A 27,506-nucleotide genomic window follows, 5' to 3' on the forward strand; every position below is an offset into this window, starting at 1 on the left:
AGTAATTCTTCAAAGTTAATCATTACAGTTAATCATAAATATTATATAAGGAAAATTATCAAATCTCTAATACACAGTATATACATGAATTCAGGAACAGTCAAACGAAACAACAACCTTGTATTTTTTCATTTAAAATTGGTCAAAAATCATAATTTTTTAATTAGATTTAAAAAATATAAGTATCTAGGCATTCAAAATTGTATATACATGTATTTCATAGTAATTTGGTATCCTGAGTCTTCTATTTCCATCATTAATTATACAAAACAAATGGCCACAACCCCCCAGCCCCTTCAAAGCTAGAAATGAAATAAAAACTCTAAATCTATTTGTATTTGTTTTTTTTTTGTTTTTTTTTGGGGGGGGGTAAACATGTCAACTTTTTACAAGTCCCTTTCTAAACACTTCAAAAAACTTTGAATCATATCAAGAAACATAAAAAAATGGTTGCATAAAAAAAGTTTTCGATTTCAAACTCTATGTCTAGACTTTTAGAATAAAATAATAATTTTAAGAGTTATCCTTCCTGACAGAGAATTGGATATCCTTAACAAACTGATTCATAGATCATTCCGTTGCTCAGAATCAGATCGTACGAATGGTTGTTGTTGCTCAGGATGAGATCGTACGAATGGTTGTTGTTGCTCAGGATCAGATAGTGCAAATGGTTGTTGTTGCTCAGGATCAGATCCTGCCACTGGTTGTAGTTCCTCACGAGAAGATCCTTCTACTGGTTGTTGTTGCTCAGTGTCAGGGTTTCTAAGTCTCTGAAAAAACATATGACATACACTAGAGTAAAATCCAAGTACATAGGCATCAGAAATAAAAATCTATACATCTATCTTTAAAGATACTGGATAAACACAACAATTAAAGTGGTGATCTTCTCAATATCTTTTTCTTGGTTAGAAGTAGGTACATTAAATCGAAGTTTCATCAACTTACACAATGTCAATTACACAATATGTCTCTAACAAAACTGTAGCTCTACAGGTATGTACTTATTATATATGTTTGTGAAACACTATGCACCCGGCGTCAACAAAGTTCAAAAAAGCTATTTTTAGTATATTGGTCACAGTTAAGGTCACAAGGTCATTGACCTTGATGTCATTTGAAAGAACTTTATTAGTGGAGTATGCATATTAAATATGAAGTCCCTATCTCCTATGGTTCAAAAGTTGAGGCAAAAAGTAGAAAAAGCTATTTTTAGCATATAGTACACAGTCAAGGTAACAAGGTCATTGTCCTTGATGACATTTGAAAGAACTTTATTAGTGGAGTATGCATAGCAAATATGAAGTCCCTATCTCTTATGGTTCAAAAGTTATGACAAACAGTTGAAAAAATTATTTTTAGCATGTAGGTCACAGTCAAGGTCACAAGGTCATTGAACTTGATATCATTTGAAAGAACTTTATTAGTGGAGTATGCATACCAAAAATGAAGTATCTATCTCTTATGGTTCAAAAGTTTTGACGAAGGTTAAAGATGACAACAGACAGAAAGACAAACAGACAGGACAAAAACAATATATGTATCGATCCGGGCGCATAAAAATTATCTACTTCTGTATCAAGTCTTGTGGAAATCTGGCCAAAACTGTAAGATGAGTATTACTTTGAAACAATTTGTCTAAGTATAGTTATCTACTTGTGTAACAAGTCTCACTGAAATTGGATTTTTTCTAGTGTTGGCAAATCGGACGATTTTTAGTAACCGGTTACTCGCTTAATCTTCCGATCGAGTACCCGGTTACTCGGATGATTTTTTTGCTATAGTTTCCGTATGTATTATTAACCTCATCCTTTTACTTATTGGGAAAAATAATCCACGAATGCAACGTACATTGTATATGAGTTTTAATTTATTTACAAATACAAACTTAAAAAAAACACAACATCTTCGAACACTATTGATTTTAAATGTCACTCGAAACATTCAATTTGTTTTCGTTTAAGAAAAAAAAATAATCAACACATGACCCTGTAATTGCTGGTTGTTTTTGTGGAGTTTCCTGCAAGTCACTGGTTTCCGAATTATGTTTCAATCTAAGGTGATTTAGCATATTGTAGTTCCACCCGTATATGACAACTCCGATTCACATAATTTGCATTTGACAGATTTCGATTCAGTCGGTTTTTAAAAAAATATATATCCACGCTTTAGATGTTTGAGGCGGCATCTTGTGAAAGTAACTTCCTCTAACTATCACAGGTCTATTTAGGTAATTATAACTCAGGTTTTCAAAACATGTACCCCCCTGGTAATCAAAGCCATCAATTATATACGCTGTGAAAACCAATCAAAACAAATCGATCCCAATTGTAAACCAGTAGAGCAAGCCTAACAGTAATTAACGGTAATTAATTTAGGGAAATGTGCCAATATACATTTACAAATCGCATAAAAAATCATTTTAGACGTATTTACTATGAAAAATGTATTTTTATCCGAGTAACCGAATAGCAGTTTTACTAACCGATACTCGCATCGTTCGACGGTTAACCGGTTAACCGGGTACTCGTTGCCAACACTAATTTTTTCCTATTTTTCAGTAACCATGGCAACACTGTTTATCATAACTAAAAATTGATTTTCATGTATCTTGGTGTAGTCTTCTTGTCATCTTCCCAAGTCAAGAGTTTCTGATCCGCTCCGCTCCACACAAACCCTTGACCGAATAGGCTAAGTTTGACGGGGTTTGAAATGCGTTCTCTGAATGGCCTCATGCAAGTTTTCAGGAACCAATCAAAATCATTGTTTTATTCAAACTGAAACTACATCGTAAACAGAAAAACACGTCAGTTTTAGTCCCAAGGATAATGTATTTTTCATTAGATAGCCCTTCTAAAGGTTTGTCTCAGTTTTTTAGTTGAGTTATATTGAATTAATTACCGATTACCAATATTATCTCGAATTCTCTGTTGAATTCTTTTACTCTGATTCGCTAATAGCAGAGGTCAGGAGAGTTCAGAATATGTAAATCTCACTAGATGGCGTGACAGTAAACCCCGTCAAACTTAGCCTATTCGGTCAAGGGTTTATGTGGAGCGGAGCGGATCAGAAACTCTTGACTTGGGAAGATGTCTTCTTGTGTGACAAGTCTTATTAAAATGGAACAAAAAACTTTAAAAGTGGTAGTGTTTTGAAACAAATTCATGGAAATAATAAATTTTAGTTCCCATTTCAACATCCCATAGTGAAAACATGAAACAAGGTGTCATGTTTTTTTTTTTAAGTCTACCTATGTACCGAGTCCTATTGAAAATGGACCAAAACTGAAGGCATTTTGAATTCCTTGTTTGCCTACTTTTAGTAACCATGGCAATGACATTTGTCAAAATCAAAGTTTGATGCTTACAATTATGCATCATAGTATAATCTACATGTGTATCATGTCTAACTGAATTCGAACCAAAGTACATGTAGAAATTTTTAAAAATTTTTTTAAAATGCAGAAGGACAGGCAGCTAGACACCAATACAAACACACACGACAGACACACAAACAAGGATAAAACAGTACACCCAGTACATTGAGGTTTAAAAAAATTAATTTATACCAAGTATTACTTACATTTCGCACTTTAATTACAGCAACAATGACAAAAGGAGTACCAACTAACATGACTACAGCAACAATAGTAATTACTATCTCAGGTTCACTGTAAAAAAAAAGATTGAGATTCAATTGTCATGCATACAAAACCATAGGTAATCGAAGATGACGAAGCTTACCTCAACAAATGTTATCAGTATAAGTATAGGGGTCCTAAGTATATAGTATTTATCCTGACAACAATATTCAAGCAAGTTCTGTTTAAACAGGTCTTAAAGTTCACTAGGGATTGACATAGGTCAGATCCAGCATCCGAAGCAAGTCTGATAGTGTCCATCCCTAGATGCATCATCCATGCAAGTTTGGTTCAGGCAGGGCTTATAGTTACCAGGGAATGGACCTGCTCCAAAAACTTTAACTGGGACGCCAACGCTAACACTGACGCCGGGGGTATAGCATTATTTTCTCAAAAAGTTATCTCTCTTATCAGAGTGATATGTTACACCGTAACTTCAAAAATTAATTTAAAGGAAAAATAACTTTTTATATTTATTTTAAATTATTTATCTGTGAAGCAATTGGACATTGTGCACACAAGAAAGAATAAGGGTTGTTAAGACTTAAGTGTGAAAATCTGAACTCTATGACATGTGCTTATAGCAATATTTGCATTATGTTTAATAGATTTTAATTCAAAATGTTTTTATTCATTTAAAAATCTATATCTGTGCCATTTAATTATCCATAATTAATTAATATTTTCATACATGTCTCACTTTTTCAATTTTTTGACAATATAAAAAAAATTACTCATTTTTCTATTCCCCATGTCAAATTTTCTTTATATCATGTTAAGGTCAAGATCTAGTAAATAACTTCAGACAAAATTTTTGGTGCTAGATCCATTATGACGTCATAATCAATTTCAACTTTCTTTTTCCCGTACTTTACGGCTTTAGCAGATTTATGCAGAAAAAAAGGTATTTTCATGACATTCAATTTGAAATCATATGAAAAGTAAACTGGATACCTATATTAAATTTGATATTGATTTAAAGGAGAGGCCACTAACATACTAATTACTGTTTTCTGAGAGACTGTAGGCAATCTGGATACATTTCCTCTGTCGAATATAAAAAAACTCCAATATTCATGACTGGTTTTCTTAATTTTTCATTAAAAAAGACAGTTTAAAATACAGTTTTTAATCTTGTTCACCTACAAATTATGCCCCGAAACACCTTATTTGACCAAGCTATAGTTGTAAAGCATCAATAAATGAATTTATTTCACAAATCTGATAAATCTGTAGGCACCTTTCATTTACTAGATCTTGACCTTAAGAAATATGAAATGTTCATTTCTGAAAAAGTAAGAAAGGCTTCATACTTCAAACTATTTTCTATTTGAATCCATTGCTATTGTTGTTGATAGCAATCAATATTGAGAATTTGAAAAGTTGGTGAAATTTTGGAGCAGAGGGGTATTTCACTCTGTCTGCATCATTAGAGGTTGACTTGGATGCCATGATGATATATAGTACATTATCAGTTTCAGAGAGGTCTAATATGGATTTAGAAAATCTATAACTGTGACTTACTTATTGCCTTCAGACTTCCCAGAGGTTTTATTGGGTCAGGCTGCTGTTGTCTCATCTCCATGTTCAAGACTGGTCCCTTTGTCACGAGTTCCTTTAGCACTGGTACCAGTGGTTTGCTCAGTCGTCGTAGCTCTTTTATCTTTGAAACATTTTGCCACTATACAACATGATAAAAGAAAAAAAAAACATTATAAATAATTACAAACTGTTCTTCCTGAAATTGTTTACATGTATCTCATTATTCATTTCATTATGACAGATAATATATTTCATTGGTTGATGTGCTCAACAGTCAGTGTTTATTCAAAAATGTGCAGGCTGGGTGAACAAGTTCATTGATATACACATCATTTATAAAAGTTTCAGGCATATACATTCATTTCTTTAAAAAATTTATTTTGCATTTAAGCTGGGATAAATGATAGGGCTGTGCAATATTACCGGTATATCGGTATATTGCGGTATTATCCACAACGATAATATATCGTGATATAAAAATCAGATACCGGTATTTCACGATATTTATAAAAATATATAAAAGCCTCCTTTATTGTAGAAACTGCTGAAATAATACTTGTAACTTCACCAGGCCTTTTCAATATCGTTAAAAAAAATACTTCGTCAACTTTCAGAGGCAGATAGAGAGAAAAAAAGAGAGAGAGGAATTAAGCTTTTCATTCATTGTCGCAAATTTAAATATCTTACTTTAAAATAAAATTAATAATTAATAAAAAGACTTTTAAATAAAATTATTAAGAAAGAAAATATATATATAAAACATTTCTACAGGGTGTATACCATGTTTACTGTGGTTCCCAAAATCTCATGAAATCTACACGATCGACGATGAATGTTAGGTTCAAGATACATATTACAAATAAATGGCCATCAATGTTTTCACTTGATAAAGTGATGCTTTTTATTATTTTTTAACAAGTTTCATGCCATTTTAAATAGTAAACACCTTCATGCTATACCAGGAGCATGTATATTAAAAACAATAAATATAGGCCAATACCGTTCCTGATCGTATGTCATAACATGAAATTAGGTCGTGTCAGACTAAAACACCAAACGCCTGAAAATAGGTCACAATTTCTTTCTGGCTTTAATTTTATTCTGTGACCACATAAACTTTCTATTTAGTATGTATTGTTTTAATCATTAAGTTACATTTTATGCTATTTCAATAAAACAATCCCCCCCGCTCCCCCCCCAAAAAAAACAAAAAAATAAAACAAAGAATATACTATGCATAAACTTTTTTATTCAATTTGAAAATACATCAAATAAGTACATTTTGTTTTGATTTTTTAACCTGGTTTTTGATTAAAAGTTCTTATAATTATGCGTACGATTAATGTCTTTTCCCCCACCCCCTTTAAAATTAATAGATAAATTCAAATAGTCTTTGATGATAAATTCAAATAGTCTTTGAACTTGACAGCATTTTAAACTTTCTGCACAAATTTATTAATATACAATTATGGACTGTTTAGAAGGGAGACATCACGAATTATCAGGTCTGAGTAGGGTAATCACCCGAGGGCTCTTGCGCCCTCGGGTGATTACCCTACTCAGACCTGATAATTCGTGATGTCTCATTTCTAAACAGTTCATAATAGTTTTATTATCCTGAAGAATATACAATTATCAATTAGCTAGAGTAGAAAATAGTAATCAAACCTCTTATTTTCTTCTAATCTGCTCCGATTCCGTATACTTTCAAAATATGTCAAAAGACAACTTTGACGTCATCGTTAGAATTTATTGTTTACCGATCCCGCATATTTAGCCATTGTACTTATGTACTAATAAATAGGAGTTATCTCGCTTGAACCACTGTAGTTTTATTCAAAGGGCGACAACACAGAAATAACCCTGCATGCTTGCTTACGCTATTTCATTGTCATCTGAAGGGAGATAACAGTTGTCTCCCTGCGCGTGAGGGGGACATCACGAGTTGTCTCTTTGCACGTGACCTGCTCTAAACCAATCAGATTCACTGTATAATTCTGAAGGATGATAATGATAATTAATCTACAATATATCGCAATATATTGCATTATTCAAAGTAAAATATTGCAATATATCGCAATATGGTTTTCACTTGCAATACCCAACTCTAATAAATGAGTTTTCTGGCATCCTGCCAAATCAAATTCTATTTTCAGGAAAACTAATTACTTCAAAATATCTTACCTTCGCTTGCATTTGAAAGTAGGTAGAAGTCACTGCAGGTCTCACATTTATTGTATCTGACATTGAACACATAGCAACCATTTTCGTTATTCCATTCTGGGCAGCCTTTTCCATTTATCGGTTTGTCTGGAGCACATCCAACTGCCAGGTCTGATCCAGGGACGACAGGCAAACACACAGCTATTGAACCATTTCCACATTGCAAGTTGACGATGTCAGATTTGTATGTTTCGTTTCCTTTCAAAAAATAAAGCTTTGAAATCGGCTCTTTAGGTGGATCACATTTGGGTTCCTATCAAATAAAACAAAACAATTTTGAGATTGACTGCTTATTTATGTCGCTTGGCATTTCATAGCTGAAGCCCCTTGCATACACCCATGAATTGAAAAAGCTTGAATGTTTATTGAATTTCAGAAATTAACTTTGACAATAACATTAAATATAAAAATTAATTTACATAATGCATATATGGAACTTTACTAAAGACATCAAATTATAGCTTGTTGTTGCTCCTAACAGATGAACTTTGGGTTGTGAATAAATTTATTGACAATCTATTTGATTTTTGGTACCATTTCTATTTAAATCCTACCTGATTTCCCTCAGATTTGCCAATCACTGACGAAGCAAAACATAGTAATAACAGGAGAACCATGCCAATCTTTGATGAAGCAACCCTATTGAACAACTGTAGGAGAGTCATGAATGGTGACAAATCTTGCCTTGGACTATCTGCTCCTCTCATTTTTCCATCCCTGAACTTATTCTTGTTTGTTCCTTTAAAAGACAGATAATAATTATTTAGCACAGAATCATGAATGGTGACAAATCTTGCTTTGGACCATCTGCTCTTCTCCTCTTAAATCTTTCATCCTTGAACTTATTGTTTGTTGCTTTAAAAAATAATTATTAGTTAGCATATAAAATTCATATTATAATTTTAAGTCGAATGTACTTTATATTTCCGACTGTAAAATACTGCTTATAATTGTATTTAATCTTTTTCATTAGATACCAACAAAAGAAAAAAAAGACTGAGAATCTATGTGAATGCATGTGAGATTACTATTGACAACTCAATCTTAAGTGGCTGACTTTGCATTTTTTTTAAAATGCACTATTCATATTTGATAGTACAAGGGTTGTTAGAAAAGTTTGCGGACACAATGATTTAAGGAAAATGTATTGTGTACTGTGAAGTATGAACTATGTCTGATTAAATTCCTATCTTTTGTTTATTAGTATGTAAAAAATCAGGCCCATTTACATAACTTTTGAAAATTTACAAAGATTTTTACTTTGCATGGAGCAATCACTTGACATTAAGTGACATGACAATCAGATTTCAAACACGTTATTTAAGCTTTTTCATAGTTCTAAATATCTTCCATTCTTAGCATTTTCTTTTCTTTTCTATGTCAGCGCAGTTAAGCAATCAGGTAAGAAAGCAATGCAAAAATCTATAGGGCAACATCCATGCAATAAGTGGGGAATTGAGATATAGAAGGAGTTGATCATTGAAAATGTCAATTCTTCCATTCTTATAAAGCTTTTGAAACCATTTGAAAACTTTTGTCCTTTATACATGTAGGTAATTTTCAGCAGCATCTAGAAGCATTTTTAAATTTGTCTCTTTTTGGACATTTTCCTGTCTGCACACATAATTTTTAGTAGCTCGATGCTCCATGATGTTCAATGACTTTTCCATTCTTGGCTTTGTTTTTACATGTTGATTACTTATAAATCGTTATAAAACACTCATATACCCTCCAATTTAATTCAAAATTTCCCAAAGTGACGTTTCATGAATACTGTAGCTGCAGGTAAAATATCATCAATCTTTTTGCACTGCAACTGTCCAATTTTTTAAATATTGATTCATTAAAACTTCTATGTAACGTAAACTTGGCATGTTCCATGAAGCATGTTTTATTAAAATAAAATAGCTGTATATTTTTTATTGATCACTGGAAACACAAAATCTTTTTATATTTAATGGAAAATAGGTAAAGTTTTTATCTGAGGATTTTAACCTGTTTCTTTGACATAGTGCACTCAGAGTAGAACTTGTCCGCGAACTTTTCTGACAACCTTCATATTTCAATGTCAAAATATCATTTGCTATTGTGAGAGTAAAGAAAGGAAAAATGCTAATTAATCATGGGTTTCCTTTCACACTCGAAATTATTCATCTGAACTTTAACAGAAGTTAAGTTATTTCATATTACTGAAATGCACATACCAGGTGTTATCAATGACTTTAGATCAGACAAAGAATTTTTGTCATTGATCGCGTCCTTTTCTTCTATTGGTCTTACATCAGTCCCAGGGTTTTTGTTCGCGTCCTTTCCTTCTATTGGTCCTACATCAGTCCCAGGGTTTTTGTTCGCATCCTTTCCTTCTATTGGTCCTACATCAGTCCCAGGGTTTTTGTTCGCGTCCTTTTCTTCTATTGGTCCTACATCAGTCCCAGGGTTTTTGTTCGCATCCTTTCCTTCTATTGGTTCTACATCAGTCCCAGGGTTTTTGTTCGCATCCTTTCCTTCTATTGGTCCTACATCAGTCCCAGGGTTTTTGTTCGCATCCTTTCCTTCTATTGGTCCTACATCAGTCCCAGGGTTTTTGTTCGCGTCCTTTTCTTCTATTGGTCCTACATCAGTCCCAGGGTTTTTGTTCGCGTCCTTTCCTTCTATTGGTCCTACATCTGTCCCAGGGTTTTTGTTCGCATCCTTTCCTTCTATTGGTCCTACATCAGTCCCAGGGTTTTTGTTCGCATCCTTTCCTTCTATTGGTCCTACATCAGTCCCAGGGTTTTTGTTCGCATCCTTTCCTTCTATTGGTCCTACATCAGTCCCAGGGTTTTTGTTCACGTCCTTTTCTTCTATTGGTCCTACATCAGTCCCAGGGGTTTTGTTCGCGTCCTTTCCTTCTATTGGTCCTACATCTGTCCCAGGGTTTTTGTTCGCATCCTTTCCTTCTATTGGTCCTACATCAGTCCCAGGGTTTTCGTTTGCGTCCTTTTCTTTGGTTGGAAAATATAAGTTAACAGACAAAATTAAAAAGATGTGCAGAAGCTAAAATTAAAAATTAGTTGCCAAAATTTGAAAAACATAGGATTGTCACCAATGGGCATTGCCTAATTGTTTCATTTGTTTGTTGTTTACCATTCCTCTAGAGAATTTTTCACTCATATGGAGAATGTATATAGCGCATAGATTTACTTTTTTAGAAGTCCTGGACACAAAATTACTGTCTATATGTTATTGTGTACCTAAAAAAGCAGACTTCATATTTTAGTGGCTCTGGCGCAGACTGTGATGCGCTTATTCATAATAACCGTTAATAAATGAATGCGATATGAAGTTTTTTTTAGGGATGGCAATCGATTACAGAATTGCTAATCGGTTAATCGCAAGACGTTCCGACCGATTAACCGGTTAGTCGAATCAAGATGTTTATTGTGATGTTTCTACATATACACAAGAAGGCTATAAAACTTTTTAAGACATATTAATTCTAATTCTATTAATTATCTTGATCTGGATGTTTTATGTGCATAAGAGTATATCTTATTATAAATTCTCTATACAAGGAAAAATTAGAAAACCATGAATTTTGCCTGAGAATCCAGACACAGAGATTTTTCCAACGCAGACGTAAAAGGAGTTTATTCTGCATTGTCGCCATGATCAAAACCATGTCTAAACTCTCACTTTACTTACACTGATTTTTCTAATATAACTTAAAAGATAACGGCAAAATATAGACATACTTATTCAAAGTGCTAAATGGTGTTGTTTTTACTATCATTACAAATTCACTTGCAGAGCAGTCTGGATAACAACATGATGTTTTAAAAACAGCAATTAACACTTTACAAACTGACCAATTATCCTGTGACCTCAATCAGGAGAGCTATAATAAATACCGCCAAATTATTTAATTACAAAATATGTAAAAACACTTAATGAAATTTAAGCAGTGGTTTCCTTTCTAAAAAGTGAATTGTAAGAAAATATGACCCAATTTACAGATATATTTTATTTTTTCCGACTAACCGATTACAGATTTTCTAACCGATTAGCATCGTTCTGACCGATTAATCGATTAACCGGTTAAGTATTGACATCCCTAGTTTTTTTCATTTACTTGCTTCGATCTGCCATTTTATCTGGCATTAAACATCGAGCCTGATTATTTATCTATTTCAATCGACAATAAGCCTATATAAATGTACATGTAAATTTAATTCCATGACTGTTTAATGTGACATTTTTTCAAATTAACTTTGAGCATCAATTAAATTTTTAATGGGTAATTAGCACTTATCACTTACACCATTCAGTTCAACTGTGTCGACCTGCCTACTCAATACCGTAAATCTGGAATTTTTTGCTGTAGATAAATTTTTAGCAAATTTGCGAGTTCTTTGTATTCGCAAAAATATTTTTCTTAAAAATAAAATACCAAATGAATAAGAAAATGTAAACAAAGCAGTGGTAATTCGCAAAATTTTGAAACGTAAAAATTAATCAACACCATTTTGACAAGAATTCGCAAAATAAAATTGACGTAAAAATTTCCAGATTTACGGTAGGTGATGATCTGACAAAGTACATTGCACATGCAGTATTAGTTACCCAATACTACTCTAAAATTATTACACATTATTGATCTTCCTAGTCAAGAAAATACTAACTTAATTGTTTTTAATTACTAGTAAATGGTAAATAAATATTCAACACCAAAACAATGACCACACAATAAATACCTTTAGGCTAATTTTAGCCAGGTGGATATGCTAATTGAACACCTATAATCTAAAACGATGTTTAAAATTATTTAGTGCAAGATGTTTAAATTTAACTCAAACAGAAAGACAACAACAAATTTTTTTAAATTATTTTTTAGCGATACATGTGTAGTGCTACTTCATGACTACGCCAAAAACTCCATACCCGATGACTGCGCTAAATTTTGAGAAAGTTAATTTTTGAACACATACAATATTCTCTTTTAAATTAATGGATTATGATATTTTATTGTTATACATGTACGAGACATGTATGTACGAGGGTTGATCCAAAAGTAATGTCACTGTGTCAATATCTTTAATATTTGGTGTCATATTATCAAATATAATGTACCAAAAGATGCATAAACATAAATCTAATCAAAATTGAAAATTTCATTTAATAATGTTCAATTGAATTAATTTTATAGATGTATTAAACATTAAACACAGAGGGTGTGGCCGCGTCACAACTAAATGTCACGTTTTAAAGTAAATATTGTTAGAATGAAAAAAGACAAACACATTTAAAAAAGTATCTAAAAAATCGTCTAACCATCCTATATTTTAAAAGAAAAAATTTTCAACATTTTCTAATCTTTAGTTAAAAATTAAATGGCAGCATTGTTTTTTTTTTCATCATAAACAGTATTGTTTATATCTGATGTATTGCAGAAAGGAAATGTCGAAATAGAATGAAACACAAAAACTAGTTGTAAATAAATGTATTTTACCTTCAAAATTGGGAAATCACAAGAGGAAACAGTTATGATGGTGAATCAAACTCGCAGAGGAAAGAATGTCAACGAGAGACTTGTTCATAGATGGTTTCAGAGATTTTGGGCGGGTAATAGGTAAATAAATGTTCATTTGGGGACAGAAATACCGAAAGATAGGAGGTCGAGTGAAAACGCTCAATGGCGTCGACGTTGTCGTAAACTAGATTTGTGGCAGTCTGAGTGATATGAGACACTTTTAAGTTTGTCTTATGGTATTGTTCAAAGAATTTTGATGAAGGATTAAATTATAGATAAACTGTACAATTAGTGCCAATTGTTCTTAAAGAAAATATGTGAATGTTTTGTGAATTTCATTTTTTTTAATAAAACAATGAGAGGGCCTTTTTAAAAGTGTGTGACAGCGCATATCCGTTTTATGATGTTATTTAGGTGCGGGAACTAGCTACCATAATCGCACTCTGTGTTTAATTCGATATTTTGAAAAGTGTAAGTCATTTTATTTTGAATTTTTCAGTACTGATCTAAAGTTATATAACTTCCATCATGTAAAATTTTGTTAATTTACGTCAAGTAGGAGAAATTTTATCGAAGTTGTGACATTACTTTTGGATCAACCCTCGTATACAACTTTTCTTGTTGTCAGTGAAAGCTCTTTATAAATAAAATTTAAAAAAATATTTAAAAGATGGCAAAATTCTTACATACCTCCAAGCACTTTGGATGGAATTGGATTCTTGGTTCCAATCAGTGTTATGGTGCACTTAAAGGAACTTATTCTTATGAATGGACCCCTAGCTATTAAAAAGGAAAAAAAAGGTGAGTAAGCTCACATACCCCACAATTGCTTGACAATACTTAGTACACAGAATGAATGATAATGATATACATTACTAACATACATCAAATAAGTAGCCCCCCCTCCACCCTTTTTCAATCCTTTTTACAGATGTTTGTCACATTTGAATACAGATCTGTTTGTGATCCGGAGGTGCACTGAAGAAACATTTTCAGGCATTAAAACAGCTTCTCTTTAAGAAACAAGGTATCATTTAAAACATCTATCGGGTTATAAATACGGGTTGGTCACGAGATTAAATTCCATAAAGCCCGAAGGGCTTTATGGTGAATTTAATCTCGTACCAACCCGTATTTATAGCCCGATAGATGTTTTTAAATGATACCTTATTACTTATATTTTACATTTATGACTTACTCATACTTTAAATTTGCCTGATAGTGACTTTTAACGTGTGAACTGCGTTATTTTTCAAACCCAACGGCATGTATGTAATCTACTGAACGCGCGTCGACCCTTTATGACGTCACAGAAAAATTACATCAAACATTTATCTATACGCACATCTATGACCTCTTGACCCCGTACTTGTGTTTATACAGTTATAGATACGCATTGCTTTCAGTAGTGTTATATAAAGGAAAACATTTGCAAATGTAAATATTCATAATTAAATAAGCTAGGTTATATGATGCACATGCTAGCTAGACCTTCTCCCCAAAGTTTATACACAAAACAGTATATTGTGGCCCAACTTATAATTTCAAAAGGGGCATAACTCCTAAAAAATAAATTGAATCAGAATTTCTTGTGAACAAGAGGCCCACGGGCCTTATAGGTCACCTGAGTATTGTGCAACAATTTTCAAACAATTAAATTTGGTTCGTGTCTTTAACCAGAGGCCATGAAATTCACAATTTTGAAAGAGGCACCATTGCTTATCATAATTAAAGACTTAGCATGCTTACTCTATTTGTAATACGTAATATCCAGAGGAAGATCAGAGTAACATTAACATAAGAGAAAATGCACTTCCACTTTATAACCAGTTGTGCACCTCATCCCAAAGGAACCACTGAACCTGGGGCCACATATTTCAAAATTGTGCAAATTTTATCATAAAATGGTTGATTAATACCAAAGAGCAGATTTCAAAGCATTAATTTATTTTCAGACTTTGTACCCCCCCCCTCACCCCCGACCCAAGGGGGGGGGCATAAAAAAAAAAACAATTTTGCTAGATGCAACTTTCTTCATCATAAATATATATACTTGGATCATTGGCATAAAACCCAGGAGCAAAGGAAAGATTTCAAAGAATAAATGCATTTTCACTATAAAACCAATAGAGCCCCGCCCTAACACCAGAACCCCTGACCCTGGGGTAATAAAATTCATAATTTTGGAAGAGGCACTCTTGCTCATCATAACTATGTGCTTGGATAGTTTATTTCATACCCAGGAGCAGAGAAGAAGATTTTCAAAGAATTAATGCATTTTCACTATATAATCAATAGGGCCCCACCCTAACACCAGAACCCCTGTCCCTGAGGCCACAAAATTCACAATTCTGAAAAAGGCACTCTTGATCAACATAACTATGTACTTAGTTAGTTTATTTAATACCCAGAAGTATAGAAGATTTTCAAAGAATAAATGCATTTTCACTATAAAACCAATAGAGCCCCGCCCTAACACCAGAACCCCTGACCCTGGGGTAATAAAATTCATAATTTTGGAAGAGGCACTCTTGCTCATCATAACTATGTGCTTGGATAGTTTATTTCATACCCAGGAGCAGAGAAGAAGATTTTCAAAGAATTAATGCATTTTCACTATATAATCAATAGGGCCCCATCCTAACACTAGAACCCCTGTCCCTGGGGCCACAAAATTCACAATTCTGAAAAAGGCACTCTTGATCAACATAACTATGTACTTAGTTAGTTTATTTAATACCCAGAAGTATAGAAGAAGATTTTCAAAGAATAAATGCATTTTCACTATAAAACCAATAGAGCCCCGCCCTAACACCAGAACCCCTGACCCTGGGGTCATAAAATTCACAATTTTGGAAGAGGCACTCTTGCTCATCATAACTATGTGCTTGGATAGTTTGTTTAATACCCAGGAGCAGAGAAGAAGATTTTCAAAGAATTAATGCATATTCACTATATAATCAATAGGGCCCCACCCTAACACCAGAACCCCTGACCCTGGGGCCACAAAATTCACAATTCTGAAAAAGGCACTCTTGATCAACATAACTTTGGACTTAGTTAGTTTATTTAATACCCAGAAGTAGAGAAGAAGATTTTCAAAGAATAAATCCATTTTCACTATATAACCAATAGAGCCCCACCCTAATACCAGAACCCTGACCCTGGGGTCATAAAATTCACAATTTTGGAAGAGGCACTCTTGCTCATCATAACTATGTGCTTGGATAGTTTATTTAATACCCAGGAGCAGAGAAGAAGATTTTCAAAGAATTAATGCATTTTCACTATATAATCAATAGGGCCCCACCCTAACACCAGAACCCCTGACCCTGGGGCCACAAAATTCACAATTTTGGTAGAGGCACTCTTGCTTATTATATCTATGTACTTAGTTAGTTTATTTAATTCCAAGAAGTAGAGAAGAAGATTTTCAAAGAATAAATGCATTTTCACTATAAAACCAATAGAGCCCCGCCCTAACACCAGAACCCCTGACCCTGGGGTAATAAAATTCATAATTTTGGAAGAGGCACTCTTGCTCATCATAACTATGTGCTTGGATAGTTTATTTCATACCCAGGAGCAGAGAAGAAGATTTTCAAAGAATTAATGCATTTTCACTATATAATCAATAGGGCCCCACCCTAACACCAGAACCCCTGTCCCTGGGGCCACAAAATTCACAATTCTGAAAAAGGCACTCTTGATCAACATAACTATGTACTTAGTTAGTTTATTTAATACCCAGAAGTATAGAAGAAGATTTTCAAAGAATAAATGCATTTTCACTATAAAACCAATAGAGCCCCGCCCTAACACCAGAACCCCTGACCCTGGGGTCATAAAATTCACAATTTTGGAAGAGGCACTCTTGCTCATCATAACTATGTGCTTGGATAGTTTGTTTAATACCCAGGAGCAGAGAAGAAGATTTTCAAAGAATTAATGCATTTTCACTATATAATCAATAGGGCCCCACCCTAACACCAGAACCCCTGACCCTGGGGCCACAAAATTCACAATTCTGAAAAAGGCACTCTTGATCAACATAACTTTGGACTTAGTTAGTTTATTTAATACCCAGATGTAGAGAAGAAGATTTTCAAAGAATAAATGCATTTTCACTATATAACCAATAGAGCCCCACCCTAATACCAGAACCCCTGACCCTGGGGTCATAAAATTCACAATTTTGGAAGAGGCACTCTTGCTCATCATAACTATGTGCTTGGATAGTTTATTTAATACCCAGGAGCAGAGAAGAAGATTTTCAAAGAATTAATGCATTTTCACTATATAATCAATAGGGCCCCACCCTAACACCAGAACCCCTGACCCTGGGGCCACAAAATTCACAATTTCGGTAGAGGCACTCTTGCTTATCATATCTATGTACTTAGTTAGTTTATTTAATTCCAAGAAGTAGAGAAGAAGATTTTCAAAGAATAAATGCATTTTCACTATAAAACCAATAGAGCCCCGCCCTAACACCAGAACCCCTGACCCTGGGGTCATAAAATTCACAATTTTGGTAGAAGCACTCTTTCTTATCATAACTATGTGCTTGGATAGTTTATTACATACCCAGGAGCAGAGAAGAAGATTTTCAAAGAATTAATGCATTTTCACTATATAATCTATATAGCCCCGCCCTAGCACTAGAACCCCTGACCCTGGGGCCATGAATTTCACAATTTTGGTAGAGGACTCAATGCTCATTACATTCATGCCATCAGTTTGCCTGCTTGATGTCCAGGAGTAAAGAAGAAGATTTTTAAAGATTGCAATAATTTTAGTGGTTTTGGCCCCACCCCTCAGGCCCCAGGGGGGCGGGGACCATAAAATTCACAATTTTTGTTCCCCTTCACCCATAGATGCTGTATACCAAATTTGGTTCAAATTGGTTCAGCGGTTTCAGAGAAGAAGCTGAAAATGTTCAATTGTTAACACACGACGCACGACACACGACGACGGACGAAAACGGATAGCAATAGGTCACCTGACTTACTCAGGTGACCTAATAAACTGTTAACCTGGAAATTTTGGACGATGTGCTTATTTGACTGTATTGACCATTTTTCTTTTCTCATCAGAATTTACACACATCAAACTTTAAATCATATATAAAGCGTCACAACAGACATTGACCATTGTACAACTTTACCACTTAAGCGCTTTTCACAGCTTTCCTTTATTAGAACTACATCAAAGTCACTGTTAATTTCTTTTGTTATTAGGCCATGCAAAAGTAATTACTTGGTTCTCAGGCCTTTTTTCAAGAAATATAATGAGGGAGGGAGGATTTTTTTTTCTTTTTTATTGCCCCCAAAACATGATGAGGCAGCTTTTTACATTGTACAAAAACCTCAAAAAATGATGAGGGAGGTGATTTGGTGTTTAGATTTTATTGAATTAGCAATAAAAAGGGTCAATGAGGCACCCTTGGAAGAGATGAGGAAGGGCCTGAGAACCAAGAAATTAATTTTTTTTGCCTTAGTTATGAAAACAAAGTGATATATATAATCTCCTTTTTATTAATTATTGAATCTTAACTAGTGTATCAAATACTGCATGACATTGTGTAATTTAGTGTAATTATCACGCCGTGCTTGACTTAGCTTGCCACCTCATTCATTAAAGAAATTACAAGAGGCCAATTTATTTAATCAAATCTTACACATGCTGATACATGTAGTTTGAACAAAAATTAAATTAACGTGATCCTGACTCTGCCTTTGTATCCCCGTGAATTCAAAGATTTGAAACTCTTGATTAAATATTTCTTAAAAATTAACACTCGTCAATTTTCGTAAACAAAAAATCGTCAATTTTAACTTGTCAATATTACCACATTTACAGTACATGTCTACACAGTATGCCCCTATTAACTACAAAGTTTCATGAAATTCTGTTTAGCTATTTGAAGTATTTCCAAGGAGATCTTTAAATTAAGAATTAATGATAGTTTTTCTTTTTCTTCTGCAGACGTACTTTTTTCCACGGGGTCATAATTCCGCGGAATCTCAATTTCTGTTCAATCCACAGGTAGAAAATTATGCGGATTTCTTAGACTGTCACTATATGCCTTACATTTATATCAAGTACACTTGGACATATTTCAGCAGAAAATTGGTAACCGCGTACATAGCATAAATTAATACCAGTCGGAAAAAAGTACTTCTAAAGTATTCTAATTTTTTTTAAACTTATATAAAAACTAGTATGTGCATACTTCTTTTCAAAGACCATATCTCCATTGCCATGGACTGTTCTCTTTCAGAATGACTTGATATCTTCACAACACTGATTTCATTTAAGTCTTTTAGATCTGTGGCAGTCTCAAACTTGCTCTACAAAAAACAAATTTGGCATGAGAGTGTATTCATATTTGACTGTAAATACTAAACAGAAGATTTAAACTGCCTTTCACAAGTCAAAGAGTTGAAGTATATTTTGTATATAAATATTGAGCTCGGAAGACAACAAAAACTTTCTGAAAACATTCCATGTTGTGCAGTATTTTTTTTTTTTAATGTCATTAAAATCAATGTAATCTTTCCCTTTCACTCTATTACCACCCACCCCAACCACTGAGGATGTTACATTGAAGAAGATTGAGTAAATGGTATACACGGTAGAAGCAGAAGCTTGTTTATATTTAATATCATAATACCAAATCTCTCTAAGATATATCCCAATAATTTATTTATTTTTAACTGTGTAAAACTCATAGATTCTTAACCAGTGCAAGTTGGCTTTCAATTTTTTTTCAAACTCTCATTTCTTAATTTTTTATATTTTGAAAAGATACAAGGCTTGTGTAGTGGCTCTTGAAAATAAAAAAAAATTAAGGAATGAGAGTTTGACAAAACTGGTTACTAAAAAGGACTGTTTATATGGGGCAAAACTTCCCTTTATACAAGCAAGGCTACCTATCCTGTTAATATATAAAATATTCCTGAAATATCTGTTGAATGAAATATACAAGGGAGTACAAGAATTCAAAAATTGTAATCAGAATCACCCTAGGTGTTTCATAACACATATGTCAAATAAGAAGAAAGGCCAACTGCACAGGAGTGGTGAAACACACTCAGTTAAAAATGAGAGTTTATTTTTGTAGACTACATGTAGTTACAATTAATTTTATAATTTTTTTGATAAAAATAATTTTTTTAAAAAATGGCTGATCCTTGGGAAATAGACTTGCTCTTGGGGAACTGAAATCTTGCTAACTCCCTCAATGATATACGAGGGTAGATCCAAAAGTAATGTCACAACTCTGATAAAATTGCTACTAGTCAAGGTAAATTAATGAAATTATTCATGATCGAAGCTATATTGATTACAAATCAGTCCTGAAAAAATCAAATAAAAATTATTTATACTTTTCAAAATATCGAATTATATACAAAATGCAATTGTGGTAGTCGCCTCACATAGATAAAGTTATATGATGGATGCGCGCCGTCAGTATTACATTTTTGAAAACGCTTCCCCTTCATTCCATTAAAAATATCTGAGATTCACAAACACATTCACATATATTTCTCTTTTTAAAAGAATTATTGGCACCCATTGTACACTCACTCTATACATAATTTAGTTCTCTGTCAAAATTCTTTGTACAGCACCATAAGACAAACTTTAATTTTTCTCATATCGCGCTCTTTTTGGACAACGTCAGACACCACTGAATGTTTCCGCCCAACATCCCATCTTTCAGTCATTCTGTCCTCTGCTGATAACTCAATGACCCATGACATGCTAAAAATTACTGAAACCATCTATGAACAAGTTTCTTATTTACATTCTTCTTGCTAAGTATCTGATAAATCGTTGTAACTATCTCTAAGGGCGATTTCACCATTTTGAAGCAAAAACGCATTACAGATCGTTTTAGCAGTTTTCGACATTTCCTTTGTTCAATACAGCTGATTAAAACAACTATGTTTATGATCAAAAAGCAATGACATCATTTTAGTTTCAAGTTAAGACTAGAAAATGTCGTAAAAATTTGCCTTTTAAAATATTGGGCAATAAGACACTTTTTTAAATGCTTTTTAATCATGTTAATGTGTTTGTCTTTTTTTCATTCTAATAATTTACACTTTAAAACTTGACGCGGCGACACCCCTTATATTTAATATTTTAAACTTCTATAAAATTCATTTAAGTAAACATTATTAAATGAAACTTTTAATTTCAATTAGATTTATTTTCATGCATCTTTTGGCATATCATATTTGATAATATGATGCCAAATATTAAAGATATTGACACAGTGACATTACTTTTGGATCAACCCTCGTACTTTAACTGAGTGTATACTGAAAGCCATTCACAATCTTACCATCAAAACTAGTCCAGAAGAAATGTTTATATCTAAAATGCATGCACTGTAAGTTGGATCAGTGGCCATGGAGGATGGGCATTCTTCTGTTGTAACCACAGTGGTATAGTTTTATAGCAATATAGTTTTTCTTCTAAAAAAAAAAATAGTATCAATGAAAGACCATAAAGGGGCCCAGGGCACCATGCAAAAAATTTAGATCCAAACAGACCCCTTTCCTTTGACATATTTTGTTTAGGAGTTATTCCCCCCTAGCTGCCATCTTGTAGGGCAACATTGCCAGATCATTTTATTATTTAACAAATTTCAATTTGTTATACTGGTTACTGATGTAAAGATAACAGTATTATTTCTTGTATAAATATATATTTTGTTAAAGCCTCTATTAATTCATGACTATAAGATTCTAATACCCCCCCCCCCTATATTTCTTGCATGCATGTTTAAAATTGGTTGCTCAAAGAGGGGAATTCACTACTTTGCCCTATAAGATGACAGCTAAGGGGAATAACTCCTAGGCAAATTTGTCATAGGAAAAGGTTCTACACTATAATCAAATTTTATTTGTTCTGGAGTTTTGTAGTTTTACATAGCTGTTTGTAAGAGTTAGCCCAAAAACCCTTTAGTCAACATCCTCATTCTTGACTCTGCCAAGTGTTTAGAAATGCAATTTCCCAATGATAAGCTGGAAAAACAAATATGTTTTGAATGATTCATTAATGGAAACTTAATAAAAAAGAAATTTTTTTTTTGTTTGCATGGGTTAGCTACATCTTATACACAAGAGACCCATGGGCCACAATGCTTTTATGGTAAACAGTTACCGAAGTCACTTTATCCAGATGTTCTGCATCTGACTTTTTCCCAATGATTTTTTTTTTAAAGTGGACCCTCACCCCACTTGACTTATAGGGGTGTCTTGATTTAAACCAAAAAAAAAAGGAACACTGTCAGGAATTGCTTCAGAATCCATACTGGTATTAATACATTCATCATGGATTTGTTTTTCTTGTGAGAGAAAGTTTTAAAAACTTTCATTATAATATCCCTAATTTGGCCCCAGTAAAGCCCTTGGGCCTTTTCCTAAATATATTTCAAAGAAAACTTGATGGAAGGTTTTTCAGTGATATTATTATACACTCAAACTGTTAATCAATTAGTCTATCATCCATGTTTAAAGCTGCTTGGTCAATGTTTACAAAGTTAACAAAGTTGAAAGAATTACACAGAGCAAAGTCAAATGATGGGTGCAAATTTATTACAATGTATTATTTCTTCATGACACTAATAAAGAGTTATGTTTAGATGCAGAGCAGAAAATTCCCTAGATGTCAACATATCTGTTAAATTCAGTCTCTGTTCTTTGAACTGTGAATATACATCAAGATACGCAGGTTAGTCAACAGTACCAAAGTAGACATTTTAAAGGTTTTTTAGTTGCATTTCATTTACAAAAGTGAATATTCCCATGAACTTCGACCTTTCATGCTTGCACATTTCTCATTAAGTGCTAACATTCTCCATAAATCAAAGTACTGAAAGCACTTATGGAAGTTGAACATGGTGTAAATAAAATCTTTGAACATGAGGTTCAGTGAGTGAACAGTTTTATTATTTCAAATACAGACAACTGTTTCACATTTTTTGAGTTGCAACAATCTTGATCGAGAAAGACATTCAGAGACATTGAATAGCAAAAAATGCATGGGCCATAATGCTTGCCTGCCTACATTAGTCCTTTTTTATACCCCCTGCTTGAAAAGCGTGAGGGTATTTATTAATCGGGATTTCCGTACATCTGTTTGTTACGCTTTAGGCAGGGTTTCAGATTGGCGTCGGCCATCGGCCATTTGTCGATAAAAATTCAAAATGGCAGGAAAAAATCATATTCATCTGCCAAAATGGCCTATAAGTTTAACATTGAACAGACATAATGGCCGATTTACTTCTCTATGTAAAGGCCAGTCCCCATTCAGATCCGATTGTTTTTTCTGCAACTGCAGATTGATTCAATCAGCCAATGACATTTTGGCATTAGATTCTGACAAAATATACATTGTACTTGATTTTATTTCCAAATCCAAGTGCAATGAGCATAAAAGTAGTGATGAATATTTAAAACATCGAAGGAATCCATGTCATGTTGTTATTTTTACCTCCATGCTAGAACATGAGGTCGGGCTAATAACAGGAAGCAGACAATATTGTAAGGTTTTACTATGCAAAGGAAAACATTTTTAGTCTAGGCAATCTGTAACCTTAATCATACATATGATGAGAAATACAGGTCTAATTTCTGGATAACAATTCTAAAACTCGCAATATTAAGAAATAAATACATGACTGTACATGTAATGAAAGGTGGGACTAATATCAGTAAAACACCCATTGAATGGAATTAGGCCATAGTTTTTTTATTTTCTGTTTAACGGGAAGCGCCGACCCAATTTTTTCAAAACACGGAATAAAAATAAAACAGGTCAATTTCACTTTTATTTTCAAAATACCCGCCGACTGTGTCATTCAATGATGGTTTGAAATAAAATCGGGTTTGATGTACACCTTATTTCTAAAGAATCGTGTAAACGTTTGACAAAGCCTGTGTTAATCAAAGTCTTTTACGAGCGTCTTGATGATTACGATGTCGTAACCAGTAACTAGTTTATCACACTTCGCGGGTTCTATCAAGTTATCAAGAAGCAAGAATGTCATTTCAAGACATTAATAGACGGTTAATTTAAATCCATTTATGATAAAAACAAGCAAGTTCTTGAAATGGGAGTTAAAGCATTGACAACCTAAATACACCATGTGCACATTGAACTGTGGAGCATGTGTCCAAATAGTTGGGGTAAGTTTTGGGACGTTGTCTTGATATAAACTTTCTGTTAAAATTTATTAGTGTTTAGCACTTTTATGTTTTTTTTTTCTTTTAACATGTTTAAAGATGTTTGCATTCTAGATTAATTTAATCACATATGGTACATAACAAGTTGAGGTAAAATTCGCGGCAAAATTTTATTTTACAATGAATCGTGTCTAACTATATCAGGGACATAAAATGATGATTAAAATATTTTAGATACGAGTCCATGTTTATTTGGTTGAATAAAATGAGGCTAGGATTCCTGCAGAATTAAAAGAGTTGGTATAAAATACTGACAAGCGAAGTGACAGCTATATTGGAGTTGCACATATCCTGTGGAAAGGTAAGGATAGAAAGAAGTGGACAATTGAATACTTTAGTGCAAAATGGACAAAGAACGATACTATTGTTATTTATTTTTATCTTTTAAGAAAAAACTCTTAAAATATTTGTATCTTCATTTAGAAAAGAAAACAATCTCATGTAAATAGTTGTTTTTTTCTACTTTCTACCATTTACTACATGAATTTGATTAGCTAATAAAGTACCGTATATACTCGCCTATAAGTCGGTTTTTTGGGAGTTAATCTCTGGTCTTAAACTCTTTGTCCGACTTATAGGCGAGCTATTAAAAGTATGGTTTTATATGAGGTCAGTCCATCTGGTATACAAGCTAATTAAATACAACCGACTTATAGGCGGACCGACTTATAGGCGAGTATATACGGTATCATAAAGGATTTTTTTTTTTTGCAGTTTGATTTCTTGGCAGAGACCCAGCGATTTGTGACGAGTTCAGAAGACTTTCACGAGGACTTGGCTGTTGTTCATCAAAAAGTTCAGCTGACATATTTCCATTCAGAACCTCAAGAATGTGTTATCCCTTTATACTAAGATAGCATTGTCAAGTTAACTATCAACCCCACTGCTTTTTTTTTCAACTTCTGTTAAATCCTAATATATATGTAGCTTAAAACATTTGTCATGACTTTTATAAATTTTATACAATAGTTAGATGATCACTTGAAGACCTGTGTAAAATTTTAAGCAGTGTGGTTTTTTCTGTCATCTGCGTTTATCCAACATTATTGTTGCTGTATAACAAATGTAAATTATATTATATTGATTTGCTTTCATACTAGAAAAAATTTGCAAGTGTGATTAACCACAGTAGGATAACTCATGCAGTTGTATTTAAAATCCTAATACATTGTAAACAAAATTCTAATGCAATTGTTTTGTTAAACACTTTTTCATTGGCTAATGCACTGATGTTTGAAGCAGTAAAATGAGCATTAACGAGCGTGAAAGCTTTTTCATTGTGACGTCATAATAGAGCGACGCAAAAACACAATGCTCCGTGACGTATTTCATGTAACAAAATTCATCAAAATAAGACATAAACAACAAACAAAATGCATGGATTGCATTAGAATGGGAATAACTGATCTTCTAATTTGGTATTTGCGACCGTTAATGCTGATTTAACGCTTACGCGTCGCCGGTAAAACTCAGTTTGCGACCGTTAAATCAGCATTAACGGTCGCAAATACCAAATTAGGAGATAGTTATTCCCTAATTGTATTGTGTTTGCTTTCGTTTTTCAACATTTAAATGAAAAAAAAAAATTCATACCAATTATTGGTTTTATTTTTAATATGGCCCCGACTCGACAAATTTTGATCTTTTATTTTTATTTTTATTTCGTCCCCTCGACCCAATTTTTTCTGAAAAATTCCCGTTAAACAGAAAATAAAAAAACTCTGGCCTTAAATAAAAAAGAATTCCCATTCTGTTTCAATAAATTGATTTTGTTTAAAAGAAACAAAATATTATTTTCTACTTTATTAAAAAGAATAATTGATAAACATTTTTGATTATTTTATGTTTACGAAGTAAATGATTTTTTTTCACAAAAGTCTGTGAGAAATCTGAATAAGTTTAACTTTTCTATTGGCCTATAGTTTTAGGAACTTAAGGACAGAATGGCCTATAACTTTTCTGGTAAATATGCCATATGTCCTATAGTTACTTAATTTCAATCTGAAACCCTGTTTAGGTATACCCATCTCTTATCCGCAACTCCTCTAACACCACTGAACAAAATTTTCATAGAATCTCTATTACTTATTGCCGTTGTGCACCTTGTATTATTACTTTAATTTTCATCCTACACATATTTTGGGTTTCCCATTGCAAAACATGGACACTGCCATTATATTCATATTAGATCATTTATCATTTATATCACTGCTCACAGTCTTCAAATTTGTACTATATTTTTCCTTTGCACTTTTACCCATGTGTTATGAAAAATTCAGTTTCGCAGGAATAATATCAATGTTGATAAAATGTGGATTTTAACACAGCATCCTTTTAATAGCTAATGGGTTTGTTATATAAAACATCGATATCTCTATAAATAAAAATCAGTGTGCGAAATTAACGCCTGACCGATAGTCCGAATCTATCCCAAGTTGACTCAAGCTATGCCGATCTGAATTTAAAAAGACCGAATTGTCTATCCCAATTTTGGCCATGGGTAAATTCAGATTGAATAGAGACATATTATACATTTGTACATCTCTGGATTGAATAAAAAATCAAACATGTGGTTTAACAAAAATAATTCTGAGACATAGTTTTATATTTTGTATATTTTGTGTTAAAGTATTATTATTAAATCTCAAAATTCAGAAAACTGCGTATCTTTCAAGAAATAAACGAAGATTGTGTACTACTTTTATCCGATGCTGGCTTCCTGTTGCACATCTGTCGTAGCAAATTCTGGCCGCTGCTTACTGGATAGAAGCGTGACATTAAACACAAAGTGAATTTTATAAAGTCAAAAAAATGGAAAGCAGCTAAGATAATTTAAGAGTTTGTGTCCTTCACAAACATAAACTTGTCTGTAGAATGAAGTTCATATGCAACGAATCTGAAAATAAACACGGCACATATTTTTGTGATGCACGGACATCGATTTTATATTTTATTTTGACAAGGTAATAATGAGAATGTAACAGATACATATACTTCATCAATAAAATGCATGCGATTAGAAATGTATACCTGTATATATAAACGAAAAAGTGTGTACAGTCAAATGAATATTTAATACATGAATATAAAAACGAGCGCATTTTTTTTCGTGTCCACTTTTTTGTTTGTGATTTTACGGAGAGTCCCATTTCTCTAAGGTCTATCCCACTTTAAAATGAGAAAGTCCGGTGGGCTATCTCATTCTTCTGGTTAGTTTCGCACACTGAAAAATGTATTTCAATTACACAAACATTATACATGGAGTACGTCAGAACTTAATCTTTTTTAATATTGTGAAGAAAAGGGCAATACAAAGTTAAAAACAAAT

At 33.1% G+C, this 27,506-nt stretch overlaps 1 protein-coding gene across 1 annotated transcript; it reads right to left on the reverse strand.

Annotated features, from left to right (window-relative positions):
* Positions 1-392: 392 nt before the first annotated feature.
* LOC134235529 (circumsporozoite protein-like) lies at positions 393-21,375 on the reverse strand. The gene is made up of 9 exons (XM_062717671.1): positions 21,271-21,375; positions 19,150-19,267; positions 13,605-13,694; positions 9,610-10,389; positions 7,960-8,144; positions 7,367-7,658; positions 5,165-5,321; positions 3,583-3,670; positions 393-770 (listed from the first exon to the last, which is right to left on the reverse strand). Exons 1-7 carry the CDS (start codon positions 21,337-21,339, stop codon positions 5,200-5,202), a joined length of 1,656 nt encoding a protein of 551 aa, XP_062573655.1. The 5' UTR covers positions 21,340-21,375; the 3' UTR covers positions 393-770; positions 3,583-3,670; positions 5,165-5,199.
* Between the last annotated feature and the right edge of the window lie 6,131 nt (positions 21,376-27,506).

This window comes from Saccostrea cucullata, unplaced genomic scaffold (genome assembly GCF_032062105.1).
Source record: "Saccostrea cucullata isolate Sc308-1 unplaced genomic scaffold, CSIRO_AGI_Scuc_v1 ctg403, whole genome shotgun sequence".
NCBI classification, from domain to species: domain Eukaryota; kingdom Metazoa; phylum Mollusca; class Bivalvia; order Ostreida; family Ostreidae; genus Saccostrea; species Saccostrea cuccullata.